This window comes from Aquila chrysaetos, chromosome 8 (assembly GCF_900496995.4).
Source record: "Aquila chrysaetos chrysaetos chromosome 8, bAquChr1.4, whole genome shotgun sequence".
NCBI classification, from domain to species: domain Eukaryota; kingdom Metazoa; phylum Chordata; class Aves; order Accipitriformes; family Accipitridae; genus Aquila; species Aquila chrysaetos.
In genome coordinates this window covers 6,098,464-6,125,566 of record NC_044011.1, presented here as the reverse complement: position 1 = coordinate 6,125,566, position 27,103 = coordinate 6,098,464, and the positions used below count along the sequence as shown (strand labels likewise).

Below are 27,103 nucleotides of genomic sequence, written 5' to 3'. Positions count from 1 at the left end.
AGCTCTCATCATGTGATAGGCAGACTTCTTTTTGGCATAAGAAAGCAAAACAAGAGGAAGGTGGGATTTGTGTGCACTGGTGGCAGGGACGATAGTGGAACCAGGTTTTACCTCATCTTCTTCTTCACAGCTGCCTGTACTTTAACTAACCATAGGGTATATGAGGCCACGAACTCATGTGGTGTTCCCCTCTCACCAACTCTCCTACCCACGGTCAGAAACTAAGGGCTAGATGAACTATGCTAACAGCCAAGGCCCACGCTCCTGGCCATCCTCCCTCCCTGGCAGTGAATGTATTACATGCACATATGCTCTGTATATCTTCATTTGCATATGCACAGCGAATCCAGCACCATCCAAAAGCTGATCTGCTGCATACGTATACATTGGCTACATCATGTATGCTTAACAGCTTCAGCCACATGGTAGGAAGGAACATATGGCCCTTTGAGACTAGAGGAAATGTGTGGCCTGCATAGCCAAAAACACTAGACATCACTAGCTTTAGCCCAAACACACAGGGAAGCTTGGAAAACCTTTCCATGAACTGCCAGCACTTGATGGCATAGCAGGCTAAGAACACATTTTAAACATACCACACAGGGATACATACCTCCTCTCTCAGGTGGGCCAGTGATTTGACTCTTCACTGGTTCTGGCCCTAAATCACCCATTAGCTGCCTAAAACCCCAGCTGCAAGGACATGCGCCTTTCCTTTTCCATCTCCTCCTGCCCTAAGCATAAATCCAGAAACCCGTTATAGGTGGTATGGTTCCTTATTAATCTTACAGTGGGATAGGCAAGACATTTATCGGTGCTTCATGCTGATCAGGGAAGGTTTCTGAGGACTGGGAGAAAGCATATGTCACTTCTGTCTTCAAGAAGGGCAAGAAGGAGGATCCAAGGAACTACACGCTGGTCAGCCTCACCTTAGTCCCTAGGAAAGCGATGGAGCAACTAATCCTGAAAGCCAAACATATTAAGGGACAAAAAAGTGACTGGGAATAGTCAGCATGGATTTAGAAAGGAAAATCAGGCCTGACCAATACTATAGTTTTCTATGATGAAATGGCGAGCTCTGAGGATGGAGAGCGAGCTACAGATATTGTTTATCTCAATATTAGTAATGTTTTCTACACGGCCTTGCACAACAATCCTTATAGACAAACTGATGAAATGCAGACAAGGTAAGCAGGCAGTGTGGTGTATTGAAAACTGCCTGAACCACTGGCCTCAGAGGGTTGTGATCAGCAGCATGAAGTCCAGCTTCAGTGTGCTGGTTTTGGCTGGGATAGAGTTAATGTTCTTCACAGTAGCTAGTATGGGGCTCTGTTTTGGATTTGTGCTGGAAACAGTGCTGATAATACAGAGAGGTTTTTTGTTATTGCTGAGCAGTGCTTACACAGAGTCAAGGCCTTTTCTGCTCCTCAACCCACCCCACCAGCAAGTAGGCTGGGGGGGGCACAAGAAGTTGGGAGGGGACACAGCTGGGACAGCTGACCCCAACTGACCCAAGGGATCTTCCATACCATATTGATATCATGCTCAGCATATAAAGCTGGGGGAAGGAGGAGGAAGGGGGGGACATTCAGAGTGATGGCATTTGGCTTCCCAAGTAACTGTTACACGTGATGGAGCCCTGCTTTCCTGGGGATGGCTGAACACCTGGGAAGTGGGGACTGAATTCCTTGGTTTGCTTTGCTTGTGCACACGGCTTTTACTTTATCTATTAAACTGTCTTTATCTCAACTGACCGGTTTTCTCACTTTTACTCTTCTGATTCTCTCCTCCATCCCACCAGGGGGGAGTGAGCAAGCGGCTGTGTGGAGCTTAGTTGCTGGCTGGGGTTAAACCGTGACATTCAGGCAGTTCACTAGTGGTGTACCTACTACAGGTGTCCATCTGGGGCCAAAACTATTTAAACTCTTCATTAATGACCAGGATGATGGGACAGAGTGCACCCTCAGCCAGTCTGCAGATGACACACCTGCTGATTGTGCTGCCATTCAGAGGGACTTTGACACAGTGGAGATATGGGCTGACACAAATCCCATCAAGTTCAACAAAGGAAAATGCAAAGTCCTCCACCTGGGGAGGAATAATCCCATGCACCAGTACAGGCTGGGGGACAACTGGCTGCAAAGTGGCTTTGCAGAAGAAGACCTGGGATCCTGGTGGACAACGAGTTGAACATGAGCCAGCAACATGCCCTTGCAGCAAAGATGGCCAAAAACATCTCTGGCTGCATTAGGAAGAGCGTTGCCATCAGGTCAGGGAGATGATCCTTCCCAGACTGAATGTTGCTCCAAGGACTGTTTCATTTTAAATTGAGTAGTAGATAAAATAGAGAAGCTTTCCAGGAAGCCAGGACTGAAATCAGGAGGTTTCCAGCACAGAGTGCATCAGCCTGAATAATTCAAATTAATATCAATACACAACCAAGTGGAAAGCAAGGTAATACATTGCAGAGCACTAGACAAACATGCCTGTAGGCAAAACACAAGTTCCAGCCATGCTACTGGAATACCTCACCGAGAAATACACTTGATGACAAGTAACACCCTACTAGAAGTGGCTCATCAGACAGTAAAAGACCCAAGATTAAAGCTTCTTAAGACTGAGATGGATACTGCACAGTGCACTGTTTGGCTTGAAACACAACAGTGACTTTAACGTGGATAGATTCAGCATCTCTGCAGGAAGAAACAAACTCCACCACTGTTGGGTTTCACTTCAAAAAAGCTAAATGCAAAAAAATGAGGATACCTGGTAAAAATACTGTGGAGTTGGGGAGTATCCACAAAGATTTGATACAAATTAAAATTACTATATTGAAGCATACCATTCACCAAAAACATTTCCAGAAAACCACAAAGATAGCTGAGCCTGACAGCAGGCAAATAGATGCCAAGAAGAAAAAAAGAAAAGAAAAAACCGGAAAAAAAAATCAGCTTTCTGAAAGAAATCCCTAGCCAAGTAAGATGATTAGGAAAGGTCAAATCCTGACAGGTTCTTTTGAGAAAAATCTGCAAAATGCACAGGAACAACCGTGTTTCTTCTCAAAGACAGCAGGAGCAGGCAGTTTCCAACAGGCTGTAAGCAACCTAAGTATTAAGAACGTTCAAAATAAGGCAATAGCAGGAAAAACTAAATGCATTTTCCTACATTGAGGTTCACCAGGAAGGAGCTTGGAGAGCTCATGGAGACACATGGGGGAAATCTCAACCTCATTAACAGCTTCTGCTTATAAATGAACAAAAGGAAGAACAATGAGTCACCAGTGCCAGATATCTCCCAAGAGCTCTAACAGATGAAACTGCTTCTCTAGTTCATGCGTAAAGCTTCGCCTGAACTATCAGAACAAAAACATGGCTGTGATGCCAATTCTTAAGAAGGGCTCCAGACCAGGCACAGGAAACTGTCTGTTGGTAAGTCTGCTAGCCAGGCTGAGCAAACCAACAGAAATTATAATAGCTAATATTAACCTGCATGTCCATTAGTTTTTATGTTAGTGAAGAAAGACCATAGCTTTTGTAAGGGAGAGAGGGTAACTTACATATCTGTGCAAAGGTGCCAGTAAGTATCTGAACAATACGGGCAGATATTCCTTTGGTGCATGTTTGGAAACCCACGTAAATTACTCAGAGTGAGGCTCCTCGAGGGCTCTTCAGATAACTAAACTGGCATGAGAAAAGATGCATGGTCTTCCCATTTAAAAGGCAGGAATAAAAGGTAATAATAATTAGTCAATTCTCAACACAAAAAAAATTGCCATTGAGATAACCTGCCCTGGCTTCCTTCCAGCCTGTTGTCCCCTTCACTACCTTTCAGCATTTGTTTCTCTCTCCAAAATACATTGGGAGTCCTCAAGATAGAAGTATGTCACTGGAGCTTAAGACAGTGCAACTTATCAAACCAACATGGTACTATAATAATGCATTGCATCCCATGAACTCATGTGTCACAAAATGGTGATTCATACTTGTCCAACTTACAGGATGTGGAAAATAAAGCATGAAAAGATCTACAGTAGCATCCTGGGGAAAAACCATCTCAATGATCCAAGGTCAAACTCTCAGCTCTACACCGTGAGCACCAAATGGAAGTGTTAAAGCAAAGCCCTTTGTGTAACTGTTACCAAAAATATTCTGTGCAGCCAGTCATGGTGAGGATGATAACAAACCAAATCTGCTGACTGCGTGCAACTTACTGCAGCAGATCATAAGGATGGTCTTGCTCAGTACATCTGCAATGCAGCAGAATGACTACATCCTTCAGTAGTAGCTGAATATCGTGATGTTTCTCTGTACTCTAGTTTTACGCTTTTCAAAGCGATTTATAGCATCTGCTCACAACCAAACATATGCTGCTTTCTTTATGAGCCCCAATTTCTAGAAATAAGCAGCTCTCTCGGGAAGAATCAGTACAGCCGGAATCATGGCCAGCCTGCTTAGCAGGCAAGTCTTGGGATACTGCTTCCTGCATGCCTTCACAAATGCGATGAAAGAGGGTTCTCAGAGTGAAAGCAAAGCAGCTGGCTGCTGCAGGTCTGGAAGCTGGGTCCCTCCAGGACATTCATATTTGAGGAAATTAACATTTTTATAATGCATGAGGTACAATGCTCATTTCAGGTATTTTTGTAAGTCAATTACTTTGAAAAAAATCTACCTGGGGAAAAACATAATTTTAAGAGACCCGGACACTATCCTGTCCAAGCAGACACTTTTGCCTGCTTCTGACTCTAAAAGTTGTGCTTGTTTGGGTTTTTTTTAGGGGGAGTGGTTTTGTTTTGTTTTGGCATTTTATACTAAAGTTGGGCTTGTGAAATCACAGTTCAGTTACTCACTAAAGGGCCAGGACAGCTCTCTAGGGCAGCAGCACAGCAGACTGACAGCACAAAAAGAGGCAAGTCTTAAAACACATTGCTCCCTTGTTCCCTGCAGTTCAGAGCTACTTCGTTCTCCATCTTTAGCAGAATTCATCTGGGCCAGGTATTTTATGCTAAGGCCCTAAGTGTATCATTCAGTATCTTTTTTAACATTTTTTCCTATTTTTCAAAGCCAAGCTCTTCCGCCTTCCACTGCATGAGATACTCTCTCTTTCTGCTGAAATTAATTACTTCTGTCTACAATCTACATATTGAAGTCTTTAAGAGAGCTACCATACAGCTGCAGCAAAGCAAGGAAACTAATTATTTGAATTGGCTTCTTTTAATACAAAGCCATTCTGTGTGGGCTGAGCTGAAAAATTAATGTGTTTTCTACCTTTCTCACAAAAGCAAAACCCAGAGTCAGCTTCTATCAGTCACCCCAGAACTGTAATTAAAGAATCCAAATTGTTGTGCCCACACTCTGGTTGCCTTCCTCTTTTGTTCTTGTGCATGAAAACCCCTAGAACAAGAGAGAGTTTCTACTGACTCTGCTCAGCACTCCAGTATGATGTGAAAGTGAGAAGATGCCCCGAGTAATGCAATTAAATCATAAAAATCTACTTGAAATAGTTCAAATACTCTATGTAACAGGAGCAACAGCAAAAACAAAACAAACAAAAAAAAAAAAATCAAAAAAGGCCTGAAGTCCTTCATTAAAATAATGATTACAATTAGTTAAGCAGATCCAGTTCCCAAGGAAGAAATGCTTCAGAGAAAAATTTACCATTTTTTTAGTATCTCCAGTTCTGAGAGAGAGGCACATTTAAAGTTTTGGTCTCTAAATATGCAGAAGTTTTGTTAATTAACCTACTGTATTCACCTTCCCAAATCTGAAATTTCATTCCACCTGTATCCAAATTTTGAAAACAATTACTTTTTGGTTGAAAGTTGAAAAAGCAACAGTGCACACTTACTGCCCAGACTGGAAGTCCTTCTCATTCACCACAGCACAGTTGGTTAATGACAGTTCATCGGTGGGACATCTTGCTGCTTGCATAGACTACGAGAAAGAAAGGAAGGAAAAAACTGTCAAATACAATTCTATTTTTCCTTTACTAAGCCAAGCCTCAAAGCTTCTGTAAATCCATAAAACACAAAATAGGTCTCATGAGTACTGACATACTCTGAGACCATAGTCCACTGGCATTCACAAGCTCCTCTCCCTCTTCAGGGTTTCTCCAAACACTTCCATGTGTCACAGATATTTGTATCCAAAAGCTCTGCATTTTGTGAGTATAGTACGCCTTATATTTTCTACCATACCTATGAAAAATACTTAAAGATTACCTAGGAAAAAGCTTGCAAGGCAAATGCTGTTAACTTGCTAGTGAACCCTGGTGTTCATGCAACTTCCCTGAACCCCGCTACAAGCCAGCAGGTAGGAAAGCATTCACTGGAAGGCATTTCTTGCCAAGTAACAAGACAGTAGGACATTTTGAAAGCTGGTAAGGCAAAGCAGCCTAGAGACAGACCAGCTCCATTACAACCCTGGGTAACCGTATCTCGTAATGCTGTGCTGGGTTGCCCACTGTGCGCGGAAAAGGGGCTGGAATAGAGATGTTACCTTTCTTCTTCCCTGACATTACTCAGAACACTGAAATTTGACCACATCCATTCTGGATATACATACTTTAAACACCACAGTACAGGGCAGCACTGAAGGTCCACAGGAAGGTTTAATTCTCAGCCAGTTGCTATCCAACCACACAGAATCTCTCTATAAAACTTCTCAAAAGAAATATCATGATGCAAATATTTCCTACTGTATAGGAAACATCACAGATCAGTACCAAACAGAAGAAAATTAAGTTAAACAGTCAGTTCCAGCCTATCATTATTAAAAAAATTACTGCAACAAATTTTGTGGGGGTGTCCTACCCCCCTCTTTTTTTTTTTTTTCCTAAAGTTAAAGGAGCAATCCTATTTTAAGTTTAAGAGTATCTGTTCAATTTTTTTTCCCCTCCATCATTACTCAGGAATCAGCAGCTAAAATAACCAGATACTTTCACTCTCAGCCCAGGCTGCCCCATCCTATTACAAGGCAGTATATAGCATATGGGGGAGTGCAGCAGAGGAACATCAGCCCCATCCTACATCCCTAACCCCATTTGCTTCTGCAGAATGATTCCACAAAACAATGGTTGAAAGATGAAAATTGAGTTCAAAATGCCTCTAGAAGTGGAGAAAAGCATGGAAAAAGCAAGATGTTTCTGTCATTAGCTATAGACTGAAAAAATTTAATTTGGAGAAAAGCTAAACTTGACCCCCCAGGATGTTATTTTTAGAATCAAAGCACAACTATTTTCTTTGTCAGATACAAATTTGCAGGCAGTACAACAGAACTATTTGTCAGTGTCAACCTATTGCTAAGAGCAATTCAGAATGGATTTCATCTTAAGACGCCCTTAAATCCCAGCAACAAGAGAAGGAAATGCACTGATCCTAACACACACATCCAGATAATTTCCCAAGAGTTAACAGCCTGCTCAACCTTTCTCCCCCTACCCCTCTGGGCCATTTGAGAAAAGAATCAGAGAAAATTCATCTCCATGTGGACTAAAGCAAGCCTGCCCTATAGCTCAAGTCAACTTTTTATGTTGTAATGTAATTCTTCTAGAGTACTTGCTATTTAGAAAAGGACTAATTCATTATTTTTACTGACTAATGCTCAATTGCCCTTGACATGTGACAACAGAAAAGGATTCCATTTTCAGCTTCGAAACAGATTCATCTACCTGAATCTGAAGCATAATAAGAGACTCAATTAAATATTCTTGTAATAAAAAAAATATATCACCATCAGTGGACTTCTGAAATACACAACCTGCCTGTTAAGGCTCACCATCTTTGGGTACTTCACACGAAAAAGCATTCACCATTTTATCATTTCTCCTTCCATTTGCAAAGGGACTATTTTGTGAAGGGCATGCCCTGATAAAACGCATTAAGTAGGATATTTCTGGAGAAAACTGAACACAGAGCTCATGGATTAAACCTTTTTACAGCACTAGTCCTCAACTGCATTTTTAATCCTTACTGACAAACTGCTTCCTACACGTTAACAGCAAGCGCCTGGCAAATTTGCCATTCTTCTGTGTTATTCCTGTCTGCATTTGGGAATGTGCAAGCCTCACTTTAAGGAAATGCATAAGTATAGAGGAACTATTTCAAATCCAGCACCAAGTGCTCCTTTTGCAAGCTCCACAATATGATAGATGCATGGCAAAACATCCCTGGGTATCTGACACGTGAAATAATGTAGCTGCTTCTGCAGCAGTATCAGCACTGGCTGTGCTAGCCATCCCATAGTCCAGTGCATTCTCCTGGGGTGTTTGGCAGAAGCCCATTTCTCCCTTGGCAATGACCAACATTTCAGACCGCATCTATAACCTACTCTAGACTCCCAGCTCTCCAGTATATACCATCCTCAAGCTCCAAGATTCTGCAGAACTTCAATACGTTATCAATATACACAAGTGTTTTTAGCATAATACAGCTCATGCAAGAAACAGGTGTCAGTGGACGCAGGTTTTCATGAGCATACAAGGGACAGTCTGAGGAAATCTGGTCATGTAAGAGATTATGATTAAACTGGAAAGCACCCAGTGAGGAAGCAGGAACACACCTTTCTAGTGAATTGCAGGGTCTTCCTCCCACCTCCCCTCTCCTCACCCCAGTGCTCATATCCCCAGAACTACTGCTCACAGGGATTCTTGTCTGTCTCTCAAGCAATTGAGCTGCCGCAGCAAGGACGCAGGCATTGGCTGCTCCTAAATTTTTCCAGCATAAATGCAGTAGTCCAGAGCTGTAACATGAGCCACCAGAGCCTGGAGGGCTGTGACATGCCGGCAGTAGTACTGTCAAGGAACACTTTAAGCTCTTGCATTTGGGGTTCCAGCTTCCCAGGACACCAGCACAAGGACTCCCCAAACCCTGCACCCTCTCCCCTCTCTGCCATCCAACACTCTTATGGCCTGCACTTGCACACCACTCATCAGGGAACAGAGGAAGTAAAATCCTTAGCAGTATTTCTAAGAAATCTTCAAGTATATTTACACAAGCTAATTTTAAGCTAACTAGTAGGTTACTGCTAGCAACTAGGCAAGGCAACATAAAGCTCAGCTCTAGCAAACCACTAGAGCAGATCTTGCAGCTGACAGTGAATGCCATCTGCTGCAGTTACACTGCTGTCAATACTAGTTTGAAGGTGACACATATACATTGTCACAGGTTGCAGTTACACCTATGTCCACAATACAGATATTTTAAGCTTAAAGTAGCAAAAGGAGTCTTCCCTGCCTCCAGTTATTGTTCTGGTTTATGCAAGAAGGAGACTCCCAAGACCAGTGAAGTTCTAGGGAGGTGACTCCACATCTGAGACAGTGCCTTCATTCTAAAGAATCCTCAGCTAGAAGCATTCATCATCGGTCACGCAGTATCCGCTATTAAATCCATGTCTACGCAGAGGTCTACTGCAATATTCCTTCTGTTTACCAAGAGAAAAATGAGACCACATAATGCATTGATAAATCTCACACTGAAAGACAAATGTGAAGGACCTTACCTTTGGATTTATGACAAAGCAGTAATGTCGCCTCTACTCCTCTGCTACTGAGCTGATGCTAAACCATGAAAATACAGCGCCAGGAGGCTCAATGATGCTGACATATTTTACTTCTACAAAGTAAAAGTTGCTTCCAAGAACAAACAACTTCATAACAGAAACAACCACCATAACATCTGATCTTTCAGAGATTTTTGTTTCAAAGTTGCATGGATTCCAGTTTTCCTCTACAAAAATATGAAACTGAGTTGTTCTTGCATTTTAGGAGAGCTCAACCCAGAAAGCAATCCTAAGTTATTCGGACATTTTCATACATACATAAACCACACCTTTTCTCCTTCTGAATTTCAAAACAAGCATCTGAAGCAAAAGCAAAGCAGTGCTGGTTTAAAACATGACTAGGGAAAAGAAAGAATAATAAAATCTCTGGAATATTACACATAGTAGACTATATTACATTGTTGCGTGGGCGAGCACATAGTACAAAGATATGGTTAATATTTGTGAATTGTTAAGGCTGATGATAGAGGAAGCTAAAGAAAACATGTTTCTCATTACTCAGACCCCACAGGAGATAAGCTGGTGGTACATAATAGAAGTGCACTACTACCTGTCAGTTGTTAGTGAAGAGAAGAGTGAAAACATTAAATGCCATGGCAGAGATGTTCTTCATTGGAAACAGCTTAACTCATTTAATTTCCTAATCCTACACAAGAGATTATGAAACAGCTTCTAAAGCTGAGGCAGGTTTTGTTCTGTGCACTGTTTCTACGTGGTTTGTGTAAGACAAATATTGTTAAAGTGTTATATGTTAAAAAATTTATTTTGTGTAAAACATACATAGATATACATGCATATATGTATATGCATATCTACATATATATAATTTCTGTCATGCAGATGTTGGCAGGCAAGTGTTAAGAAACATGACAACTCTGAGTACTAGACATTTAGGTTTCCTATGTAGAGCTCACTGCCAGCTGCATAGAAATGGGGATCCCCACTCCAAAAAGCATCTAAGCTCTACTATCACAGCTGTTAGGCATCAAAGTACTTCTAAGCCCAGAGCTTCATCACCCAAAGAGGGTGACAAAGAACCTGTGCAGGAGTTATTCTTGGGAAGGAAGGAAGTTTAGTCCTTATTTACTAGGGATCGAGCAGATGTGTGCCTGCCTGGTGGCTGTGTGGTAGCATGGCTGACTCAAAGGTGTTCAAACACTCATTCACCACTGAAAGTCTGCAAATAAAATTAAGTTTGAATACTGAAAGGAAGAATTAGGATATTAAAGGAGCTGTGACGATAAACAGGGAACTGAGATGATAATCTGTAGACCCTACGTTATCCGGGACTATGCTCCTGATGGAAAGCAGACATGCACAAAGCGTTGCCCAATACAGCCTATATCTAAAGATCCAATGGACCAAGTGACAACAGGATCTGAGATGAACTTTAAAACTGCAAGCATCGGGAGCCTGCTGCGCACAGATGACAAACACCAGCACTAGCACACAGAAAGATGAGCTGCAACAGAGCTGGGTCAGCAATAGCCTGGGAGAAGGAGACAAATCAAGCTCTCCCAGCACAGGAAAGCCTGAAAAAAATTATGGCTACTTTCTCTCTACATACGCACATACACCATGGACCTGAATTAACAGAGAGGAAAAACAAGTCTACACTAAAGGACAGAATAAATTGGTATAAAATGATACCTACACTATCACAGCTAATGAGTAGCAGTTTAGAAAGGGTTCCTAACCAGTAGAAGAAGCCAGCACTGTAATAGCCGATAATGGGAAACAGTAAAGAAAAAAGCAAAACTCCTTTAAAGAAGACATTCAGTAATACTTATGAAAGGAATGTCAACATGATGCCTACAACAGGGACCAGACTCAGCAACAGGAGATGTACTAAATGCTGTGTTTCTAAAATTAAAAAAAAAATAAAAATAAGGAAGTTACTAGTTTGCAGAAGGCTTTTCTGGACATCTCAAAAAAAAAAACTTGAATAAAGCTTCCAGAGTTCCGCAGCTACAAGAAGAGATCAAACACCTACAAATAACTTGGCTTGGCAAGACAGGTTTCCTTTCCAGATCTACAATCACTCAGAGAGAGCCCTGCTGTGCCTGGCAGGTTAAGCACACTGTCCCCTGGGACAAGCAGCCCTGACTGGCTGCTCAGGACCAGCTTTTCCATCTGCTCCATTTGACCTCTAGTTCACTTTGCTGGAAGCTTTTATACTTGTCGGGAAGGAGCTGCATTCTCTCTTGATAACAAGCTCATAAATACCAATTTTCTTCTCCTATTAAGAGAAAAGCATTAGAAAAGCTAATATCTCAGAATTAATGTTCAAATTTTTGTCAAAGCCAAGGAACTTTGAGCAAGCCAACACCAAGACAGCCTCAATACAGAGCCCATACAAGTACGATGGATGAGGTGCAATCCTCCTTCCCACACCCCCCAAACGTGACACTCCCACCAGTATGAATCACCTCCCTGTGCTGGCTCAGGCTGCCAAGGAGGCACCAAGGCAAACAGGGCTACGCCGCATACACACCAGCTACTGGCCGACACAGAAGCCGAAACAGCCTAAAATATGAGAGGGAAGAGTTCACATCACCACCTCCTGAATCATCCAGGGCTGGAAATTAAACAGGGAACGTTTTTCCCGGCATTGTTTTGTGCCTGCGCCACTGTTAACTTTCTCTTTCTCATCCGATAACAGTTATCTACATAAGCAAAGAAGGTCAGCCCAGTCATCAGTGGGGGTTAGCAATACAGACACCAACTAGTCTTCACTGGCAGTTCTTTATATACAATATACACTTAACACATTTTCCATTTTCTTTATCTAATAGCAGACGTGTGCTCCCCTCATGGGCCTGGGCAGTAATCTAGAAATTACTTCCGTCTTAGCACATGAAAGCCACTTTAATAGGACGGAAGTGCCTATCTTAGCAATTAGAGGATATTGGTTTTTATGGTGGTGACTGCTGCTTACCCTTTGTTTGCAAAGTTTACAGCCAAATGAATTCAGTTCTGCAACAGGAGCTTTGTAACTCCAACACTATCTCACCCAGTGCAGTTAAGAAGATTTACGTAGTTTTGGAAATTTGGCTGTATTATTTCCATTATTTTGCCATGTTATCAGAAATACAATTTACAGTTCCAAGACTGAAGGGTTTCTCTGATCTAAAAGAGCAGAAGAAACAAGCGCATTAAAGGAGAACTTCTACAAGCTACTAGTACTGTACAGCATCTATACTCTAATTAAACAGGTAGCTCGGTCCAAAGATGTCATTCTCCACACCAGTTCTTTACAATACAATCAGTAAAGTGATTTCAGAAAATACATCTGTACCTGTGCTGCTGTGCCATATAACCAGGAAGCTGTTTCCTGACAGTTTAGCATGAACACCAACTCCACCTTCCAATTAAGCAATAACGACCTAGAATATGTGCATTTGTAATTAACACATCCATTTTTGGAGTGGATGTTGCCTCACATTTCTTCCGTGAGCCAAGATGATCAACAATTTAATTACAAGGAATTGCTACTTGTTCTATTTCATCTAAACCTCTTTTAAAAGTGCTTAAAGGAACAAAACATCACACAATCATGTCTAAGATGTTAGCCTAGGATGCAAGTCACAGGATTTTGACACACTAACTGTGAGGACACCTAATGGATGCAAATTTCTTTGCATTTACTTAGCAAAGTTACCCAATGGCAATAGGTACAAGGTTGAAAATATCCCCTTAGACTTGGAATTTGCCTTGAGAAAGCCTGCAATGCTGCTATCCCTGCATATTTGCAACTCATCCTACCGCTGATGGGCTGCATCTGGCACTCAACTTCTCCAGGACACTGACTAATGCACCAAACGCTACCCAATTATAATCAGTTTGCTTTTAAGATGCCATACCTTGCAAGTATTTCTGTATTTTCTACAAAAAAAGCATGTAAGTTGATACAACTCTAGGGCATAAACTACTCCAGATATTTTGACAGAAGGTCATTGTTTTATTGCATCCCAGGAGACTAGAGAAACGTGTTAAATCTTTTTATGTTGCAAGTATTTGACCTTCCTGAACTGAGCATCTGACAGACATACACAGGAACGAGCATACCAGCACAGCAACAGGGCCGGAGAGCGCCTGAAGAACTATATATTCAGCCTTGATTTAACAAGCAGTAGTATTATCAGTTGGCTCAACGCAGAGTAATAGGATACTGTGTTGAAAGCTTTTTTATTAACTGGAGCGACTGTGTTCCTTGCTTGAATGTTTCTGTTCACAGATCTTCTTCAACACAACTCTCCAGTTCCTGGAGGTCAAAAAAACACTTCTGAAGATGGCCAATATGGAAATTTCGTCACAAAACTCCAGTCTCTGCCATAGAACTTCCCTGATTTGAGACAGCATTCTGACATTCTGATGCGAATGACTGCATCATGTAGAGACCACAGTCTGAACCTTGTCCTTCAAAAAAATATTGCAGTGACTAAGATCATCGCTATCTGTCACACTGCTCAGGGGTCAGCTAGCACTCACTGCACCAGGTCTTCCTAAAGCTTGTCCTCTCTCACACTTGCGAGTGTACTTGGACAGTATCCACCAACTCCTGGATCAAAAAAAGATCAAAACATGACATAAGGACCTATATTTAAGAGGGGGGGGGGGGTGTCATACATTTTCATGTAAAGAAAGGAATCAATGATAATTTTATTCCACTGAAAACCATGTCCTGCCCAGTGGGTAATTTAGCAAAATATAAGTACCACTATTTTCTAAGGACTGGTTTTCTGGGGACTCAAGCAGATCTGATTTTATGACAGAACCTCCTCCAAATTCATAGCTAGGGCATCCCTAAAACACAGGGTCTTCTCCCAAATGACCTCTGTGCTCGAAGGTATAGGACACAGAACAGAGAATAGGAAGAGAGATGATCTTGCTGTGTTATGGGGTGGGGGGAAGTAATATTTAAGAAATTCACACTTGAAATGATCCTCAAAAGGTTTCTTTGATTTTCACAAATTTTTCCTACTAAGAAAAATTCTTAACAAAATTTAGTCGTTCTGGCCTGTCCACAATAAGAAAAGAGGTGTGACACACCAGCACCGCCCTGACTGGAGATGGAGAGGCAGTACTGACATCTCCCTACTGCGTTGTCTTTTTAGGTATAAGCTTTGGACACACTGCTTCTGCAACACTAAGCCAAGCAACAAATTAATCAGATATCCCATGCCCACAAACATTCACATGGTCACGTTTGTTAGAATTTTATTCTAAATAATTTAGCATGGGTTTCTATAATGCAGAAGTCCTGTAAGAATGATATAAGTCTATTTGTGATGATTTCACCAGACAGGTACACAGTTGCAGAAGTGATCTCAGAAACAGAGATTCAGATTTAGTTTTCTCCCATTTCCCTAAAACATTGCTAAAAACCTATTTCATCATATTACATATTAGGAAACACTAAAAAAAGATAAGTGATGATAGAAGGATCAGTCCCACACTGCAAGAAGGAACTAAGTTGATTCACAAATGTTTCTTCAGTTGCCTGATAACACCTGCATCTATGAAGGCTGATTCCATATGTTAGCAGAAATCAGACTTTACAGCTTTAACCCATAAATGTAAAATCCAACCCTCATTATTTTGAAGTTTCTACCAAAGTATCCAACCTAAAACTGCCCTGGGATTGACTGCAAGGAGTACAAGAGAGCATGCATTAGTCCAGCCATGTCTTCAGCACCATGAAACACCGAGGGATACAGTATGTCCTTCACCACTCTTCCCACTACTGCTACACTCTCTCAATGTGACAGTTGATTTCAACAGGTCAGGAATCTTCTGCTCAAGTCACAGGCTCTTCTAGAGGAGTTACGGCACAGTTCTGCAAGGTAAACCAACATCTACTAGTACCTGAGCGAAACCAAAATCATCTCCTGCCCAATACAGATGTGAATCTCTTCTGAGAAGCAGACAAGTGGCTCCTATCAATGGGCTAATGGCAATACCACTCCAAATGAGTCCCAAATAGCAAATAAAGAAAAATTAATATGTTATACCATTTATACCATATAAAATAGCCATCATTTCTAATCATCATGAACTGTTATACAAGTTGCAGCTATTACAAAACTTTAATATTCCTTAAAGAAAAAGACACCAGCCTCTTTGATAGGGGATCATCACCAACATCCATGCTACCATATCAACATTCAGCACACATGATTTCCTCTTTGAAGAAAGCCAGGCCTCCTGTCAGCTTGCAAGAGTAAAGCTGCAGCCACATAGACCTGTTTCATTTCCTATACCATTTCTCTATATAGCTTTCCAGTATGGTACAGTACAAGCAGAAACGCAGCTCGTTCTGGGTCAACAGCTTGACACTGGCTGGAACAAGGCAGAGAAATCATCTGGCCTTTCTACATCCCTTTGAGAACTACTTCCTGAGGTTCAAATCAATTAGCTACAGACAGCACCAGTTAACTTCCAGAAGTCCACTACTGACAGAACCAGTTAACTTCCAGAGGTCCAATCTTGGTACAAGGGATCCATAACCAACTACGGATGCAGCTAGACAGCTTTATGCCATTTCCTCTTCTGTAGTAGATGCTGGCTGATGTCTTGGCAAGACTTAGCGCTCTGTTTGCATGCCTAATGATTACCATGCAGAGAGAGATACAGAATAAATTATAACAGAAACAGCCATTATTTCTAATCACCATAAACTATTTTTCCTGTAAACTCCAATCACCGTTAATCACTGTCTCTTCCTTGCAATTGAGGAAACCCAGTGCAATTAAGGGGGTAGAGTAATATACCTGCAACAGCAGTAGGCAATTAATAACATTTGGCTTATCATTTGTCTAAATTATTTAAAATGTTACTAGAAGTTTAAAGATTTTGTCTCTCTTTTACAGCAGGAAAGCCATTCATTTCTCTCTGTAAAAGTATACATACACAAATCAAATCACATGAGTCTAATAAAAGAGACTAAGCTCTAAATTGCATTGCAGGACGTTTTTTCAGGTCAGAAGTAGTCACTGAAGCTTTCTCTACCCATTCTCCAGGTTTAAGCACCTTTTAAGAATGCTGACAACAGAACAGCATCAGTGTTCCAGTATCAGACTCACCTGTTGTACCTAGAGATATCACACACCTCCACCCTCCTACCTACTATTCCTTATTTATACAGACAAGGATCACAATAGCTCCAATGTCACATCCAAAAAGTACGCTGTTGCTTGCTCACCCTGACCTCTGCATCCTTTTCAGAGCTGCTGCTATCCCACATGCAAGCTGGAGGGAGCAGGCAACTCATTTGTTAATTTACATTAACAGCACTCAACATGCTGCAAGACTGGATCAAGCTCAGAAAATGGTATTAAACACCTTGCTTAAGAACTCTCTTTACAGCATTAAATAATCTCATAATTCTGCAACTATATTTGTAGATAAATCATGAAAACATTGAATAGTAAGAAGCTTCCTGGTAACCCAAGGAAAGCATCACCCACTCGAATTGTCAGATTAGGAGGCAATTAAGCACCAATCTTTCTCTTAAATTTGCATAAATCCCCCCTTTCCTCCACCAGGTTTCCAAGGTGGCCAAATAAAGGCACATTTTTTCAGGTGTTTAGTAGCACAAAACCTCACAGCAGCAGGAAAATGTTGGGGCTGATCCCTGTCCTTCCTCCCCACATCCCCAGTCACCAGCTCCAGCACTCAGACCATTCACTGAGCCTTTCCAGCACAGGAGGACAACTCAAAACTAACTCAAAATACATAGATAGTTTTCTTTGTCAACTTAGCATGCTGAAAAAGCTCAGGGAAGCAAGTGAGCAGGGGGTAAGACAAGACCACTGTAGCCATATTGGTTTAGGCTACGAGGAGTCTCAGAACAATGTTCATTATTGCCAAAATGATTGGACCACTGACAAAAGCATGGGCTCCTGTTTCCAGCAACAGAAAGCTGAAAAAAAAAAGTAGTCAAAACACACCAATTTCTCCTGGGTTAGCTGCAAAGGGTGAATGAAGAAAAAAGTGCAAGGAAGAAAGCGAGACCATGTATCTGGAGCAGGGACAGAAGAAAAGCTCTTAACAAGAAAGAAACCGCATAACATGCGATTTTTTTCTAAATTAATCGGCAGCAATTTAAAGGTGGCACTTGAGTAGATCTGCTCACCTGTGATGCACAGCTTATCACTGGGCCAAATTTCTCACCACTGCTCTAACCTCCATTGCTCTGCATTACACCACTGCACCATCTGTCATTGTATCCATCAGACAAACCATAATACAAAAACCTATGAGAAAACCTATTCCCCAAGATCTCAATCACTGAATTTTTTGGCCAAGACAGAAGATTTCAGCCTGAAGCACACATTAATGAAAAATGTGACTTTCACAAGCTGATATCCAGCAAAGCATGACTGAGGTCACAGCAAAGAGAACAGCAATCTTAACCGCATCTTGTGGCACTTGGAGATGGACACCTGAAAACAAAAGGGATATACAGGGCACTACAAAAACTGATTTGAGAGACAAGACTGTTCCTTCACATTTTAAGACTTTTTTGGCCACTTGCTGATGTTATCTAAGAGTCACAGATAAGGGATTTTTTATTTTTTAGACAAATACAGGATAAAACCACTGCACAACCCTTAAGGTGTGTTTTAACACAACACAATTTGGGCCCACATCACAGGATGATGCTTGGCTGGTGCCCACAGGGCAGAGGAGTCTCTAGGGCCTCAAAGAACCCTACAGCCATAGGTGCCTGCCCTATATCCCACAGCACTGAGGGGTCACCAGGGCCTCAGTCCCCCCTTAGGGGATTCTAAAATGCTGCCACACACCCCATGGGGACAGGGGTCACCTCAGCCTCATGGAGGCCCCTCAGGGGATCCCACAATCCTGCCCCACATCCCACAGCACCAAGGGGTCACCCCACTCTCACAGCATCCTTAGAGGACCCTCTACACAACGTGCTTAGAGGACCCTGCCCCACAAGCCACAGGGAGAGGGGTCACCACAGCCTCACAGCACCCCTAGGGCAGCCTAAAATCCTGCCCTGTTCCCCATAGGGCCTGAGGGCTGCTGCAGCCTCACAGTACCCTTACAAAACCCTAAATCCTGACAGCAGCACCAGAAGATCACTAGGGCTTCATAGCACTCTTAGGGGACACCACAGTCCTGCCCCACACCCCATAGGGAGAGGGGTCACCCCAGCCTCATGGTGCTCCTGAGGAAGCCCTAGAGGCTCACCCCACAGCACTGAGGGGTCACCACAGCCTCGTGGAATCTCTAGGACACCCTAAAATCCTGCCCTGCATCCCACAGGGCCACCGCAACCTCACAGCACCCTTAGGAAACCCTAAATCCTGCCTCACACCCACAGGGAGGGTGGTCACCCTGGCCTCACAGTACTCCTGAGGGAACCCCACAGTCCTGTCCCTCACCCCATATCACCAAGGGGCCACCTCTGCCTCACGGCACCCCTGGGGGACCCTACCGTTCTGCCCCACAGGGAGAGGGGCCACACAGCGCCCTCAGGGCCCCCCACACCACTGGTGGGGTCACCACAGCCTCACAGCACCCTCAGGAGACCCCACACACCCCCAGGACTGAACGACCACCCCGGCAGCGGGGCTGCGAGAAACCACAGAACTACCCCGGCGCCCAGCGAGGAGCAGAAGCGGAGGGGGGTAGCGGGGAAAGAGGTAGCGGAGGGAAGAAGCGGGGGGTGGCTAGCGGCGAGGGCGGGAAGGGTCCGTCCCTGTTCCCCCCCACCGCCACTTACCCGCCCCGCCATCTTGCCGCTGCGCCCACAGCCCGCAGCGCCGCGCCGCCTGCCAGCCGCGCCGCAGCGACGGTCCCGCCCCGCAGCCGCCAGGGGGCGGCGCAGCGCAGGCGCCACGGCCGGGCTGGGCGGGTCCCTGAGGGCTGCGGGGCGGTGACGCCCACTCCACGGCCGGCGGCCCCGGATTGGCCGTTCTGCCCGCAGCGTCCAGGCACAGACGGCCGTCTCCCGGTACCGCCCGCCCATTGGCCTAGCGGCAGAGGGGGGAGGGTGTTCTGCGGTACGTCAGCTGGGAGCGCTGTTGGGACTGGCCGGTTGGGCCGTGGGCGGGGCGCTGTGGGAGGAGCCGCGGATCTCCTCACGGCGGGCGAGCGAGGGGTGCTGCGGTCTGGGGTTTCTCGGCGTCCGGTAGCGGGCGGCCTGCCGGCGGCACTCAGGCTCGGGGGCCGGAGAGCCGGCCTCAGGCGGGGCTGGGTGTGCCGCTGGCTGCGGGCTGGATGGGTCAGGCTTTGCCCTGAGGGAAGGGGCGGCGGCCTGAGGCGTCTGGCGGGGCCGCGGGCTGGCGGACTGCCGGCCTGGGCTAAGCTCTGTGGGGCCAGGGTTGAGTGGAGACAGGCCTCCCGGCAGACTCCCTGCCCGCAGGAGGACTGGCATCGGTAGGGGTCTGTCAGGGCCTGGAGATCTCTCACGTCTCTGGGCCCCTGAGCATGGAGTCCTAAACAGCGTTCAGTGAGCAGGTTACAGTGCTTTGTGGAAAAAAAGGGACTTAAAATCTGTCGAACTGCTCCAGATAGGCAGTGCACCAATAGAGCAGCTGCTTTAAATGGGGTGCCGTGGCCTCCTCTGATAGTACATCTAATGGCTTACCTTTTTTTCTGAAGTGGCTCTCCATTCAACAGCATCTGGCTTATACTAACGGCATGTTTTTATGCTTTGTGCTACAAATTACAGGTGTGTGCGAGCCTGAAAGCCAGATAATGGGAGCTTAGAGCTCCTACTCTGGTCTCTCAGTACATATGAAAGCCTGGAGTTAACCTCATTCTTTGGTAAGGAGGGCTTGGGGCTTCTAAAGCCCATTCCTAGGCCTTTGCTCACAACGTGGGTGTCTTCTGCTCATTGCAGCTCTTGCTTCTACACAGAGCTGGTGTAGCCTGGTCCTGTTTGAGCACTTACGGAATGTTTGCAGCCAGACTTCTGGATATGGATCTGTATGGGGGCCCACTCCTGGGGTCTGGTTGAAATAGTGCTTCACTCCTAAGAGCAACAGATCATATTGAATAAACTGTCTCATGCTGAGAGATGAAAATAGCTTGTTCACAGAGCAGTGTCCCCCTGTGTAATGTTCTGCAGGAGAATGAAATTCCAATTATCGTCTTCAGTCGTGACTTTGCTTTGAGGGAGAAAGGCGGCAAACACTTGGACTCCAAAGCAAGGTTCAATACTGTCTCCAAAGCTGACCTCAACAGCCTGGAAATCAATTCAGGGAGCGAGCTTTAATGCATTAGCAACCTTTCACATCAGCTTCCTGCGTGGGGCTTTGACAACATAATAAAATATTAACATTGATTTTAACTGCCAGTTTGCTGCTTTGAACAGGTAGCAATGTCAGCTGTAACCAAGAGGGAAATGCCAAGTTCATGGAAAACTCGGGGGACCACTTTAACGCAGTGGGCCAAAGTGGTTGATACCTCAGGCTACGGATGTACCTCAGTGCAGAGTATGAGTACAGGATTCAGTGGATAAAGAAATCGGGTCGATACCTAAATCTGTTGTGGGCAGATCTAAACAGTGCAAGAATTCGGTCTCCCCCAGTGAGATGGTGTTCTTCCTGCTTGCACAGCAGCTGAGCAGAGTTTCTCTGTCTATATCCCTTCCTCAGTAGAAATCACTGCACCGGGGAAACATCTCTGAAGAGTGGTTGTTAAATATTGCAAATAACCCCTTGGCTTTGGGCAGGTAACTGCCAGGCAGTTCTTGCCGGAGGGGATTTGCTTCCCGGCCTCAGTTACATGTGAAACAGGCTGTCAGACCAACAGGGGAACACCCGTGTCTGCCAAAACAGCATTTTCCTCTGCAGTTGGTAAAGGTGTCTGGCCTGGAGGGTCGTCCCTGGAGGAGGTGGCTGCTGCTGCATCCCCAGCAGTGAACTCCAGCTGAATGATACAATTTTGCGGGGATTCTCACCACTTGGAGCTTCCCAAATCTCTCTGCCATGTGGCCTTGAAGGAGTCTCTTGCAGAAACAAACACAAGAAATACAGCCCCTGAATCTGTAGGGAAATAGGTGAGGGGATGGCAAGGGCAGGGTGGCCATGCTCCCTCACCTTTCACCATTTCAAAGGGGAAAAAAAAAAGAAAGCAAAGCTCCCCAAACCAAACGTGAAGCTTGCACCAATCAGTTCATCTTCAGGTCTGGGACCAAAGGGGACCCCAGCCCACCCCCGCTTGGTCCTGAGCTCCAGCTGCAGTTTGTCTGCCCAGCCAACAGGCCTACACCTTGAGAAGCTTTGGGCACAAGGCTCTGAACCAGGCCAGCACCTTCACCGGGGCATGTCCCAAAGCTCTGCCCCACAGCCAGCCCCTCCCCAGGGCAGGGAGCAAGAGATGAAGCAGGGGGACCGTGCATGCTATGGAGCCAAGACCTTCAGGGCTGACCCCTCCACGTGCCCGTGATCTCCTGGAGTGAGACCTCTGGTTTCCAGCAGACACAACATCTGCATCCTGAATCCCCGGGTGGCAGGGTGGCCCTGCTCCCTGGGTGGGTTTAGGAAGGGACAGGATCTGGCTCCCCAGGCTCGTCCCACTAACCTCCCTGTGAACCTGCTGGCTGGTAGCGCGCTGAAGGGAGTAAGAAGGCTGGAGGGCAGCTTGCGCTGGGAAATGAGAGAGATGTATCACAACACAAATGCCCACAATTCATAAAAAAGTGATGCCTCTATCATCATGAAGTTATCCATGTACTGCCTTTATCTGCCCAAATAGAGATGGCAGCAAAAATTATGTCCCTAGATTCCGTAAAAATAGCTTGAGAAGTGAAAAGCAAAATAGCTTGAGAATTGAAAAGCAAAATAGCTTGAGAGTGAAAACAAGAGTATGGTTTGGTTTCAGGGCTTTTAGGCTTTTCTTAGTCCTTTTTAGTGAAAACAGTGATACTCGTACGCTTGGCAGAGTATCTAAGCCAGCAGCAGCAATGAGAAGCGTAAAGAAACAAAGGCTGGCAGCGTAGTGACCCTGCTGCTGGAACTGGGCTCCCTTTTCCATCAGGTTTCCTGTGGTTTCTCCTTCCAACCCAGCACCCCGGGGGTCTGGGGCACCCTCGGCTGTTTGCCGCGCTGGTTTTGGCTGGGATAGAGTTAACGACAGCTCCTCAGCAGGCTCTCAGCCCAGCAGGCCCTGAGACCGGGGACTGCTCTGTCACTGGTGAGGAGGTTTCCTCTAGCTCCCGTGGGCGATGCACAGGACTGTGGAGTCTCGGGGGCAGTGTAGCCCTGGGCAGGACTGTCCTAGCGCGGAGACGGGGTGGCAGCAGCTGAGGGCAGCCTCGCTGACAGGGCCCGGGGGGCTGGGAAGGCCCCCTGCCCCGACATGGCTGCCGGGCAGCTCTCAGGGCAGATGCCGGGACGGCGCCCGGGGCGGGAAGTAGCGCTTGGGGCCGGGGCCCAGACCGCTTCAACGGCCGCGGCGCTGTGACCGGGTGAACAACGGCTCCGCAGCTCCTCATTGGCGGGAGGGACGAGGGAGGTGATTTTTCATTGGCGGATAGGGGCCAATAGAAATAAAGCTCCGTTGCCATGAGACTAGCTGTAGGCTCTCGCTGTCTAATAACCGCGTGGAGAAGAGAGAGGGTCACGCGGTGCGGGGAGGTGCGAGGGTGCCGAGTGGCTCCTCATTGGCCAGGCGGCTCAGGGGCTGGCCAATCCCCTCGAGCGCGCGGGGCGGTGGTTGGCCCGGCGCGAGGCTAACGGCCGCCCCTCGCCTCAGGCGGCCCGCCATGGCGGCGCGCGGGAGGGGTGGCCGCGCGCGCTGCCGATAGCTGCCGCGGCAGCCGCTGTCCCGGGGGTCTCTCATGGAGGTGAGGGACGGGGCCGCGCTACGGGCTGGGGAGAGGCTGGGCCGTGCAGCTCTTCTTGTCAGAAACCCAGCGGATGGTTGGAGCTGTCCCGGGGCTGGGCCTTCGCCTCGGCGCCGGTAACCGGGCAGGGCTGAGGCTGGGCGAGGCTTCGCGCCCTTCCCCCCGCAAGGTGTCTGCTGCCCCGGCCGGGCTTTTCTCAGGTCCGCAGCGCCCTCCTGTGTGGGGCCGCCTGGGGCCGTCGAGGCCTGGGCCTGTCTTGTGGTAACGGGTGCTGTGAAACTGAGGTCAGAAGTGGTGGGAAAACAAGTGTCCCAAAAAAGTTCAATTTGGGAAAAAAAATGAGTGTGTATGGTGTGGGGGGGTGTCTCAAATCTGTAGCAGCTCATTGTACTTAATTCTTTGAGCTCATACGTCATGTAAGTACTAGGTGTCCTTACTGAACAAGGAGATAACTAAGAAAATGTGGCATAACTAGTATAAGAAAGGGAGCTGTGTTCCACACTAATTCTGGCTTTGCGTGTTCACATATTTGTAAAATGTGTCTGAGAAAAACTGTGTTAATACATTGGTGTAACTGTGGCATAAACTAGAGGGAATATCATGCTGCAGACCGTGTATGTTAGATGTGGAGCCAGTTTTCATCCTTGGATAGCTATAGAAGAACAATTTTTTGGAGAGAGGAGTGCTTATTCAGAATCCTTTCAGAATGCTAGCCCTGTGAAACTTGAACTTTTTCTGAATTTAGTAAGCATTTCAAGTGAGCTGCTACAGTAATATTTTAAATATTGTGCAAATAATGTCACTTTTATTTGTGAACTAAAGGAGGTTTTAGCTAGTCAGTTTTATTTTAACTTTAAATTTTCCTTGTGTACCTCACCTTCTGAGGAAGGGAAGAAAAGATGCCTAACTTTTTGTTTTGTTTTCATACCTTGCTCCTACTGGCCACCTATTTCTGAGCACTTCCAGGTTGGTGATGGGGAGAGGGGTGTTTCTTAGGTGGAAGTTGTTTCTCCCATAGTTATGGAATGGGACAAGCTTCCACTGTGCCTCCCGGTATGTGTTTTATAGCAAAATTCTAGCTCTGAAATCTGAAAATGCATGTACATGCATTCATGTAATGTAAACAATGTAATAGGAACAGCGATGAAAGGATGAGAGGTGTCTAGCCGTGCGTGGAAGGCTAAGTGACTCTTCTGCTGCTGTTGGTAAAAGGGATGATAATTCTCCCACTTCTGTAGTTGATGTTCTTGTGTGGTGGTTCAGCCCTTTGGAAGCTCAGCTAGTGTAAATGGAGAGAATGCAGGTTTCCTCTTAATCTGTGCTTCCTCTGTCTCTAAACACCTTGTGAATTTCTTGTGGTTTGTTGGGTTGAGCTTTTCTCTGAGGGCAAGTATGAAAATGTTCTCATGTCAATATGTAGAACTAATTCCTTGAAAACTCAGGTGGAACAGAATTCACAGGTAGATTAAAGTGTTAAAGAAGTTAATGTTGTTATAAAATCCACAACTCTCAGGTCTATGTATAATTATGTCCTACCACTTTTGTTTTTCCTTGTCTTGTATAGCCTAAAGTTGCGTTCAGAGGTGGCAGTCGCTGCTGGAGTAGCACAGAAGCTGGTGGGAGGCTGACTGATGTATTCAGTAACGTAATGACAGGCGCTGGCTCGCTATATGGTTGCTACAAATCACAGGTTCAGTTGATTATAAATGAATTTTTTTTATATCTGTGTAAGAGTTTGGGTTGTTTGTAAACAAAATGGTCAAAAAATATTTCTAATACAGTTGCTTATACCACTGAGCATATATCACCATGTTTGATACATTGATAATAAATGTCCGTGGTGGTAATGTTCATCAGAAAGGGCAGTGACTTTTTTTTTAATAGTCACAGATGAAGGAATATGTGGTGTTTCGTAGAACAGTATTTCACTGTGTTCTTTATTATTCTGTTAACATAAACAATTGTAGACAAAGTGAGGAGCAAATGACTATTTTTAGGACAACTGAGAAGTCAGTAAGAAGCAGAAGCTTAGGTATTGCAACAGATATTTCTATGGCATACCACAGATATAGAGTCCAAACGTTCGTATAAACCAGCCTGTTGAACAGGGGGTTCTTAGTCTGACCAGTAGAAAATGCCATGACTGTTAAGTACATCAGATCTCTCTTTTCATTTTGCCTTTTGTACTCATAAACTTTCACTGAGGTAAAAGACTCAAATAAATGAATGAAAAGTCATTTCCAGTACCTTCAAGAACAGACGTATTACTTACTCTATCCGAGATACATGTGGCTTTGCTCCTCCCATGTCTTTCAGTCCAGCAACTGGGCATCTTTTTTCGCTTACGGAAGTATTTTACAGACATGGGGAACTGAGACATGAAGTAGAGAGACCTGCCTTTAGTTAGGCAGAAAGTCTCACTGGGAATAAAACATGGTTTTGTGTGTCGCTTTCTGTAGCTGCTAGACAACTTTGCTTTGTAAAGGAGTGTATCGTGTATCTTTAACATTTAACCCTATGAAAGCACCATTAATTTTTTCACTTACTAAGAGCTAAGAAAGCATACCGTGTTTAAACCACACATGGAAATGTTCCTTTTCACTTAGAGTAGGACACCTTTTCTCTAGAGAAGGATTGGCTGTAAGTTTTCTTCAGTAGCGTAAATAACCTGTACTGATTGGGGGGGAAGGGGATGCCACCTGATTCCTGTCAGTGATCATCTGTTAGAAACTGGTGCAGATGTTTTAGGCTGGCATGGCCTGAAATTTTTAGTCCTACGCGTATATGCCTGGGCAGTCACCAGCAGAAGTTATCTGTAGCGTTATGTCAAAAAGTATGTGGCTTGCTTGCTTCTCATGCTCTGGTTACTCCAAGAGTGAACTCAGGTACAACTGCGTAGAATGATGAAATGACCATGTGATGTGTTTAATATTAAAATCAGTGCTTTTATTGTACATAAAAAGCAGAATGAAGAAAATGTAGAGCTACCTCAGACCTACAGTTCTTCCCTTTCAACATCAGACTACTCTGCACCGGTGGACTCCTCCCTTTTATATGCACCATGGTCTACCTATGGAGATGATACTAAGCAGCCTGCTGCTTCCCAGATTAATATGAAGTCCAGGTAGTCATTTCTGACAGAGAGAATGTGTGTGTTGATGGAGCAGATGGATTATATTTTTTTGTTTAATTTAACTTATGAAATATTTTGAATGAAGTAATCATTTTAATTAATATGCAATTCATTTTCAGGTTGCAGCCTGAAAGGAATGATTATGGCAGTGAAACGGATTTATATGGACTTGTGTCTAACATCTTGGAAGAACAAGATAAACCGCAGCCATATTGTGCTGAGGGGTAAGTATGTTGCCATGCAAGCACTGCTGGCATTCTCTTCCTCTGACAAAAACTACCCTTGCTGATCTCAGTATCTGTGTTCTGTTAGTCATCTTTGCATCTGCTCCTGGCAAGTCCTCATGCTCTTTACGGTTTCCCTTCCCTCCCCCTTATTTCACTCGTGATACTTTAAAGCTTTTATCTAGGTACTTGGATTACATGGTAGCTTCTGGCTTTCTGGTATTTAGAGAACTTTTTAATTGGCTTTTTTAAAATAAGTCCTTAACAAGCATTGTGAAATGCTGTATTCAAATACATCTCCTTGAATATATGCCTTTGCCTATTAATTTTTTTTTTTTAGATTAAGATCAAATCCAGACTTTAGGTT

The 27,103-nt window shown here is 44.7% G+C and overlaps 1 protein-coding gene across 5 annotated transcripts in view; it reads right to left on the bottom strand.

Annotated features, from left to right (window-relative positions):
* NSF (N-ethylmaleimide sensitive factor, vesicle fusing ATPase) overlaps positions 1-19,434 on the bottom strand; it is an 84,014-nt gene extending 64,580 nt beyond the window's left edge. For 2 of the 5 annotated variants that reach the window (XM_030022213.2, XM_030022212.2), the window contains exons 1-2: positions 19,309-19,434; positions 5,845-5,930 (exon numbers count right to left, since the gene is read on the bottom strand). In XM_030022213.2, coding sequence (XP_029878073.1) covers positions 5,845-5,930; positions 19,309-19,320 — 98 coding nt within the window. In that variant the 5' untranslated portion in view covers positions 19,321-19,434. Of the gene's footprint in view, positions 1-5,844; positions 5,931-9,316; positions 9,338-17,691; positions 17,731-17,948; positions 18,049-19,308 lie in introns of those variants that run through there. The other 3 variants (XM_030022215.2, XM_030022216.2, XM_030022214.2) reach the window with 3 other exon arrangements.
* Positions 19,435-27,103: the final 7,669 nt, after the last annotated feature.